This window comes from Octopus bimaculoides, chromosome 20 (assembly GCF_001194135.2).
Source record: "Octopus bimaculoides isolate UCB-OBI-ISO-001 chromosome 20, ASM119413v2, whole genome shotgun sequence".
NCBI lineage: Eukaryota > Metazoa > Mollusca > Cephalopoda > Octopoda > Octopodidae > Octopus > Octopus bimaculoides.
In genome coordinates this window covers 14,810,265-14,819,958 of record NC_069000.1, presented here as the reverse complement: position 1 = coordinate 14,819,958, position 9,694 = coordinate 14,810,265, and the positions used below count along the sequence as shown (strand labels likewise).

Below are 9,694 nucleotides of genomic sequence, written 5' to 3'. Positions count from 1 at the left end.
TTTCAAAGTGTTTCGTTAATGAAAAATGTGGCCCCCGTTTTAAAAAAGATCCCTATCACCTAACACAGTAATAAACAAACAAACAAACAAGCAATAGTTACAAAGTGTCTCATTTACATTCTGAATGTTGCAGTTTATGAAAGGAATACACATATTTAATCAATGCCTGCTTTAAATCATTGACAATCTTAAAAAAATATAAATTGTAATCCATTATCATCATCATTTAAAGTCTGTTGTCCATGCTGGTATGGGCTGGATGGTTTGACCAGGGCTGGTAAGCTGAGGGGCTGCAATCAGACACCTGTCTGATTTGGCATGGTTTCTACTGCTGGATGCCCTTCCGAACGTCAACCACTCCAAGACCGTAATGGGTGCATTTATATACCACTGGCATGGATGCCAGTTGCGTGACACCAGTATCTGCCACAACGACGATATCATTGCCTCTATGAGGCCCAATGCTTGAAAGGTGCTTTTTACATACCATCGGCATGGGTGCCAGTTACATGACACTGACATCAGGTACAACTATGATTTCACTTGGCTTGATGGGTCTTCTCAAGCACAGCATATCGCCAAAGGTTTCAGTCACTAGTCATTGCCTCTGTGAGTCTCAACATTCGAAGATCATGCTTCACCACCTCATCCCATGTCTTCCTGGGTCTCTTCTGCAGGTTCCCTCCACAGTGTCTCATTTACTTTGTGAATGTTGCAATTTATGAAGGGAATATATATACTTAGTCAATGCCTACTTTATATCATTGACAATTATTAAAAATGTAAATTGAAATCCATAAATTAAAAAATTCTTCACCATCACCACTGTAACCACCACCATCTGGCTCTTCATTGGTTAAAACAATAAGTGTTTCAGTTGATTAGATCAACAGAACAGCCTGCTTGTGGAATTAATGTGTAAGTGGCTGAGTACTCCACAGACAAGTGTACCCTTAATGTCGTTTTCAGGGAGATTCAGAGTGTGACAAGATAGAGTGTGGCAAGGCTGGCCTTTTAGATTACTCATACAACTCATTTTTGCCTGCTGAGTGGACTGGAGCAATGTGAAATGAAGTGTCTTGCTCAAGGACACAACGTGCTGCTGGGAATTGAACTCACGACTTTACATGTATGCATGTATGTATGTATGTTTGTATACGTGTGTGTGTGTGTGTATCGTATAATACACAGTGTTTAAATTTGAGTTATATTAAATGATGTTTATCTCTCACTGGATGGAGTACTTTTTTTTGTTAATCCTATCTTTAATGGAACAGTGAATTATGTGTATGCATGTGCGTGTACATGCATGTGTGTCTGTGTGTATGTGACAGCTCTCCATACATGTTATGTATTTATGACCAGAAATTCATGCTTGTGTTCATGTGTATAGGAGCAAAAAATATTTTTGTAAGTTAAATTGATTTTTCGTTTTATCTCTGGGTTTTTGAATTCTTTTGTAAAGTTGTTTACAAGTTAGGGAAACTGTAACAGATTTCATAGCTTTCTGGTTTCTGTTGTATCTGTTCTGTATTTCTTAACTCATTTCTCTCTGCTATTCATGCAAGTTTATGTAGCTATAAACCATTCAATGTGGAGGTGCAATGGCCTAGTGGTTAGGGCAGCGGACTCGCGGTTGTAGGATCGCAGTTTCGATTCCCAGACCCGGTGTTGTGAGTGTTTATTGAGCAAAAACGCCTAAAGCTCCACGAGGCTCCGACAGGGGGTGGTGGTGAACCCTGCTGTACTCTTTCACCACAACTTTCTCTCACTCTTTCTTCCTGTTTATGTTGTGCCTGTAATTCAAAGGGTCAGCCTTGTCACACTGTGTCACGCTGAATCTTCCTCGAGAACTACGTTAAGGGTATAAGAGTCTGTGGAGTGCTCAGCCACTTGCACGTTAATTTCACGAGCAGGCTGTTCCCTTGATCGGACCAACTGGAACCCTCGTCGTCGTAACCGACGAAGTGCCAACAACAACAAGCCATTTAATAAGCCTTACACAAGGAGGTGGAGTGAGGGGAAGAAAACTTGTCACTGAAGAAAATGCTCTCAAAGAAAGGAAAAGTCAGTAGTGCCAGTGGAGAACTTCTTCAAATGCTCTCACTGCATACAAGACTGCCACTCCTGAGTGGGCCTGTACAGCTACAGCAGACAATGCAGCACATTCAGCAGCTACCACAAAATTCTCCAGGTGCAGATCTATGCTCTTTTGAGACCAATAGATGCTTGTCTATAAGAAGGTGCAACTATATTTAAATTTTGTTACAAGGAACATGATACCCTGATGTTTGCAAAATTTGAATATGTGTGTGTGGGCAAAATTCAAATATATATTGTCGACGATGAATATATGATCTCATTCTTAAAGTGTGTTTAGTTTGTTTAATGTAGTCTTCCTGGCATACGTTGCATTTGGGGGTCCATATTACATTTGTTGAAGAACAAGTAAAATGGCTTTTCACAATAAAAAACTTGTCCTGATTTAAATTTATAAGTTGTATTCTGAATAAGGCTCTCACAAGTTCCACAATTTAACCAGCCACACTTTTTAACTGTTGGAGCTAAGTTCACAGTTGGTAGTTTAGCGTTGGTAAGTAGTTTTATTGGGGACTTTGGTGGTGTATGATACAAATGCTTTTTTCATTCTTTGGTCGTGGCTCAATAATGGTATGTTCTGATAAATAATCTCGCTGTTTCTATGTTTCTTGAGTAGTGTATTATGTAATTGAAGATAGAGTTTTGGACGTATCTGAACTGTTTTGGGCTTTACGTAATTTTTCAATGACCACTGCTTTGCCACATTCCATTCCATTCTCAGTATGGCCTGTCTTAATTCAAAGAGTCTTTTTTTCTGAACATGGGGATTGGAGACAATTGCTCGGATTCATTATCACCTACCTGAATTTTCTAAATTCCTGTCATTGCTCACTTGAGTTATTTCCCTTAGCTCACTTATGAATAGGTGTGTGTGTGTGTGTTTATTTCTGTATTTATATCTACAACGGTCTTTTTAGTGTTTAATATAAAGGCGTATTCTTTTATTCCCCACCCCACCCCACCAAATGCTAGCGCTTCATCACATAGGCATCGACCATATAGGCACTAGAGTTGATAATGTCGACTAAACCCGTGAAGCCGGTGACCAAGTAAGATATATGTACGTGTTCGCTGCACTCAATGGCATAGATATTACTATAAATTATTAGCAAAAAAAATAAAATCAGTAGCTGTTTTTTTTATTTTGTCAGACAGTAATTTAAACGAACCTAAAATTTTTACAAGACACAAAACATTTTTTTCATCGCTTTATCTTTCATTGCATATAAATGTGCATTTAATCACTCATACACACATACACACTCATATATATATATATATATATGAGAGAGACTGCGTAAAAATATTCAGTGCGAGACTACAGGAAACTGTACGGAGTGATCTCAAACATTAAAAATGCTCATCAAAGTAAAGGTAATTATTTAATTATACATAATACATAATATATATATGGATATTTTCTGCTATTATTATTATTATTATTCCTTTAAAACACGTTAATCTTTTATAAGTACCTTTAATATACTTGTCTGTTACGTCCTTGTTTGAAAATAAAACAACAGCATCTTCGTTTTGTTTATTTCAGACCCTCACTGGCAAAGAGGTAAATATCTTTTATTTTAAAGAATATTCTCCTTTTGAAATATCTTTATATTGCAAATACCTTTTGGGTGTGTTTTGTATCATGTCTTTATGTTTATTCTATAAAAAAATATATTCATTCTTGACATTTAGTCTCTCTGTCTCTCTATCATACTCTCTCCCTTCCTCTCTCTCTCTCTCTCTCGGTGTATGTACATTTCATTTGACTTATTTACTATTGTGAATTTTTTATTTGTGGAATATCTATCTATATAACTGAATCAACACCAAGATACTGCTGGGACTTATTTTGCCGACCCCACCCTATGACAAAATGACGAAAGCCACAGTGGTCGTAATTGGATTCCGAATTGAAAGGAAACTAAATATTACTGTATTGTAATTATTTCGGATGGGTGCTTTCTGTACCGCCTTCGTCATTAGTTAACCGGCTCGTATTCCTTTTTTTTTCTTCTTCTTCTTCTCTTTATTTATGAGATGGAAAGTTGGCTACTATTTCTAGCGGTTCGAGAGACCTTGATGAAAGCTCCTTTGTTGCCCTCGCATGTGTATAAGATGTATGAGAGAGAGAGAGATAAGTGAAAATGGCTGAAATAGTGATGCGCTGGATTATCATCAAGCATTTCCTTATTTCATATCAGGATTCGGTACAGTTGTCGAATTTATTCGTAAACAGCCACCTCCGCTACAAAGCGTAAAAGGGATCACATCTACACGACATTCACTCAATGTATAAATAAATCAATTTGCGTAAATGAATACTAAGATTAATCAGAGTGAATTGATTAGTTTTATGGGGTGGATTCGCCGGAATAGCTGTCTTTCCAAATACGTTGGAATTTCCCCGTTTTCCTCTGGTCTATTGTTTTGAAATGTGTGATACAAAAAAGAAATTGGAAAATTTCCAACGTGAATAGGGCAGCTATTCCGAAAACTCCCCTTTATGGTATATTAGACAAAAGGACACTCCTTAGAATTTTTGTAGATATTCGTGGATCATACACGTGTACTGTAAATAATACTTTATCAGCCATCGAGGGAGCCTGTGATTATTAAGACAAATTAAGCTGATTTAATTACCATTTTATAAACAATAAAACCGCATAGTATAGAATTTTTGTAGACATTCTGTGAGTTCAACATATTGTTTCTATGAGATCATTTCCGTTTTGTACAGAGGGTCATTGTTTACTTACGTATTCGTTAACTTTTAGAAAGGACTTTCTGGTTCGAATCCCACATCGATCGGTTTTGAATTCCATCTCCCAGGTTCGATAAAATGAGAACTAGTAATATATTGCAGTAGTTAATTCAATATTTGCCTAATCGAATAAAATCAATGGTAATTCTTTTAAGGTTTTGAATATACATAACTAACACATCTGAAAAGCAGATTTACATGTGAGAATTTAATTTATATTTTAGTGGTTATGGAAATTATATATTTCGTTCATTTGGAAACGCAAGGTGTGTGACCTTTTTTTCCCGTAGTTAGAACACTATTAAAATTTAAGAATCTACTCGATTCTGTAGATATCATAAAGGAAAGGATTGGGGAAATGAGGCCGCGATTAGCGTTGTATGAAATATAGGAATACTTAAGGCGGTGGGTACAGCCCTTTTCCTTCCCTATGAAAGTATGGGATATCTATCTCGAAACAACTTCAACGATAACTTTTGATTTTTCATACGATATTTGTTAGACTGTAAGGGTGATGCACGAGTGTTTTCAACTAGCATTTTTTTGTTTTGCATTGAAAACAAACATCAGATTGATTGTCGAAATATATATGTGTGTATATGTATTATATACATATAAGAGGGATGACCACTAAGTGGACATCCCTTTTGCTAGAAGACCACCTACGGTCTGACCACTAAGAAAAGATTGTTCTCAAGAAAATTCAGCAAACACCAGAACGTAAAATTAAATTTACATATATATACATACATACATACTCAAAAGTTTTAATCTCGTTCAGGTTTGTTTCAGCCTGTAGTGAGTTAGTAAGTTTATAGGAATCTAGTTAAAAAAAAAAAAGATTTGTTTAAAGTGAAGTTTATATATGTCGGCTTAATGTCAATTATACCCCCTCTTTCCTCGGATTTTGTCAGCTTTCCATGAGCTTTTAAATGGCCTCCACTCATATTGTTATCTTTAAGATTATGCTTTTATATACATATATTTTATTGAAGATATGTTGTAATCTGAATCGTTAATTATAACTGTCGGTATAACAATACAATAGATTAGAGGTTGCATATTGCATTATTAAGTGTCACTATCATGCAAACAGTGACCATCATTTCCTATCTTCCATGAAAACATGTCTGGTCATGGGAAATATTATCTTGGTTGGAAATGGGTGAGGGTCGGCATCAGGGAAGCTATACAACTGTAGAAAATCTGCCTCAGCAAATTTTGTCCATCTCATGTGAGCATGGAAAAGTGGACATTAAAATGATGATACTAACAGGTTTATCAATCTTCCACAATATTTGTTGTGTATAATCTCTTCTGTGTCATCCAGTGCTTTCAAGTCTATCCAGTCCATTTAGCAGATCTTAGTTCACTTTTTTGATCTGTTTTGTTTTGAGCTAAATTTTTATTGCATGAAATTGTGGTGGGATTTATTTTTTGTTTCTTTTCTCTAAAGAGTGGTAAATTTGTCTACGTTAAAGATAAAATCTTTAATTCCAAGCATTAAATTTTTTGTCTCTCATTTTAATTTTTTCTTAGATTGAAATTGATATTGAACCAACAGATAAGGTAAGAAAAAGAAATTTGTGTTCCCTTTTAAATATATCAAGTGTGGTTGTGTGGTAAGAAACTTGCTTCCCAACCACATGGTTTCGGATTCAGTCCCACTGCATGACACCTCACGCAAGTGTCTTCTATTATAGCACTAGACTGTCCAAAGCCATGTGCAGGGATTTGGTAGACAGAAACTGAATGAAGATGTGTGTGTATGTATCCCCCACTGCTGCTTGACAACCAGTGTTGGTTTGTTTACATTACTGTATTTTAGTGGTTCAGCAAAGGAGACTGATAGAATAAGTACTGGGGTTGATATGTTTCACTAAACCCTTCAAAGCAGTGCCCCAGCATGGCTACAGTTCAGTGACTGAAACAAGAAAAAAGACAAGATACAGTAGTTCCAGTATACATAAATTTCATAGTTTTTTTTTTTTTTTTTTTTTTTTGAAAGTTTGCACTTTTCTTGAGGACTTGCAAAATCATCATTAAATTAACTTTCATTTTCATTGAACATTAGTATTGGTTGGATAAATCTATATTGCAGGATGTTTTTAGAAACTTACATGTGGATGTAATTCTTTCTATAAGACATGGCTTTAATATGAAGAGCTTCACTGGGTTATTTCTAGCTGAGAGTAAAGATTAGTGAATAGCTTTAGAGGGAACCAACAAATACTGGGCACATCTTTTCTCCATCTCTCTATCACACATCTCTGAACTAGAGCTATTGGTGTGCTTTTTAAGTTCCTCATGAGAAAGGCATTATTATTCTGTTTCTTTCTGGAAGATACAGTCAAGTACTGTACTGCCTTGGCCCTTTTAGCAATCAGATTACTGTCAAATGTTTATTCATTTGTATTTCTAAAAATTAATTATATATTTTGTAGCTTTGAGAGTTTGAGGATGTAATTGTTTTTTAGATTAAAATTGTAGGGTGGGCGTGAGAGGCTGGATCTGGCTAGCTTCAACATAAAACAAATAGAATATTTGAACCAGATATGGCTGGTTTAAATGCTTAAGGGTCAAGTGTTGAATTTCTTCCCTCTAGATTTAGAGCTCGAGTACAACAGACATGGACTTTGATTTTAACACCTTCTTTGTAGTTGGTAAAAATAAACACAAGTCATATACTGCAGTTAACTCGGTCTTCTATACCCCTACCATTACAAATTTCTACCCTTGTGCTAATGTAAGAAACCATTGATATATAGTATTGCAGAATGTATTTTTAAAAAAAAGATATTTATTTGTATAATTCTTGTATTTTTCCAGGTTGAAAGAATAAAAGAACGAGTTGAAGAAAAAGAAGGCATTCCCCCACCCCAACAACGGCTTATTTTCAGCGGCAAACAGATGTAATATTACTTTCTTCTTAATTTATGTTTACTATCCTGTTTTTTAGGATATGAATGCAACTATTCACAGAAAACTAGTGTTGATGTTTCTCAGTAAATCTTGATATATAAAAGTGAATGTGTATGTAATGTAATGTATGTATGTACCATATTTTATGGCATATTAGACAGCACTTCAATTTCAGCCGGGCATCGTCAGGAAAATAAGTTTTTCGTGTATTAACCCCTTAGCATTCGGATTATTCTGTCAAATGTAATGCTTACTTATTCATGTTCTTTTGTATTTTTCGTGGTTAGTTTTAGAATGACATTGTGAGGGAGATGTGAGAGGTATGATCTGGCCAGTCTGAACACAAAGCAGATAGAATATTTGGGCTGGATATGGCCAGTTTAAATGCTAAAGGGTTAAAATATGTAACACAGTGATTCTCAACCATTTTTTTACCTGTGGACCCCTTTGATTACTATCTTACTCTGGTGGATCCCCATAACCATTTGATGTTTAAAAACAAGTCTTATAGACACTTCTTTCAAAAATTCTTATTTTGTTTTTCACCCATTTGCTTGGTGTAGGTTTGTTATGGCACTCACTAAGACAACATGTTTCCAGTAACTGGAAACCTGTCGAAACGTGTAAACCAAGTTGTTTTTTTGCAATAGATACATCTGAAGCAAAATTTTTTCCATTAACCCCTAAAATAATATCAGGGATCCCATTTGAGAATCACTGATCTAAAACTTGAAGCACTCTTGCATATATAGGGTGAATTTATCTTTTGCAACTTTTTTGAAAAAAAAAATGTGTCTTGTGTCATCAAACACGGTATATATGTTCCAAGTTGTTGGCCACAGTTTTGGACCAAGATAGTTGAAAAAAGGGGAAGCTCTTAGGCTTTATGACTTTTAGGTTATGTATAATGTGCAATATATATATTGCACATTTTTATGGCACTTACCTTGAACCATTCATCTGAAGATTGTCAGTACCCTTTTAAAGCAATTTATATGTGACATGTAAAAGGCATCCATTGCACTCTTGGAGTGGTTGGCTTTAGGAATGGCATCCAGCCATAGAAACCATGTCAAATCAGATTGGAGCCTGCTACAGCTCCCTGGCTTACCAGTCCTAGTCAAACCATCTAATCTGTGCCAGCATGGAAAACAGACACTAAATGATGATGATAATAATTAATTCTTGTGATTGTATTTATTTAAGGATGATGATGATTAATAAACTCAAGCAAAGTCGAATACTACTGCTAGTAGATGTTAAGGTCATAAATTTGACATTTTACTGCATGTAGTAAGTTTTCTAGCTTGTGTGCAAAGTACATAATAATTTTGTCAGCATTGGTTTTCTTGTTGTAATTAAGAAGTATTGGTTTTGGACATCCAGCTCTACAAACAATTTGACTTGTAAGAAAATCTCCCTCAAATCATGCCCGACTCTCTTAAAAAAGAAAAAGACACATTGAATAACATAGTTGTAGATACTGTCTGAAAATAGAATAAACTGTGGAATGATTGTGATTAAGATTTACTTTTATCAGGGCTCATCAGGAGATTATTAAAAGCAATGTTGGCACTCCGTCGCTTACGAAGTCAAGGGTTCCAGTTGATCCGATCAATGGAACATCCTGCTCGTGAAATTAACGTGCAAGTGGCTGAGCACTCCACAGACACGTGTGCCCTTAACGTAGTTCTCGGGGATATTCAGCGTGACACAGTGTGACAAGGCTGACCCTTTTGAATCACAGGCACAACAGAAACAGGAAGTAAGAGTGAGAGAAAGTTGTGGTGAAAGAGTACAGCAGGGTTCGCCACCATCCCCTGCCGGAGCCTCGTGGAGCTTTAGGTGTTTTCGCTCAATAAACACTCACAACACCCGGTCTGGGAATCGAAATCGTGATCCTATGAC

The 9,694-nt window shown here is 36.0% G+C and overlaps 1 protein-coding gene across 1 annotated transcript in view; it reads left to right on the top strand.

The window, feature by feature from the left end:
- The first annotated feature begins 3,367 nt into the window (after positions 1-3,367).
- Positions 3,368-9,694, top strand: part of LOC106872151 (NEDD8) — a 6,730-nt gene continuing 403 nt past the window's right edge. Inside the window, exons 1-4 of the mRNA XM_014919029.2 lie at positions 3,368-3,474; positions 3,647-3,664; positions 6,404-6,433; positions 7,694-7,776. Of these exons, the coding sequence (XP_014774515.1) occupies positions 3,457-3,474; positions 3,647-3,664; positions 6,404-6,433; positions 7,694-7,776 (149 nt within the window). The 5' untranslated portion in view covers positions 3,368-3,456. The remainder of the gene's footprint in view (positions 3,475-3,646; positions 3,665-6,403; positions 6,434-7,693; positions 7,777-9,694) is intronic.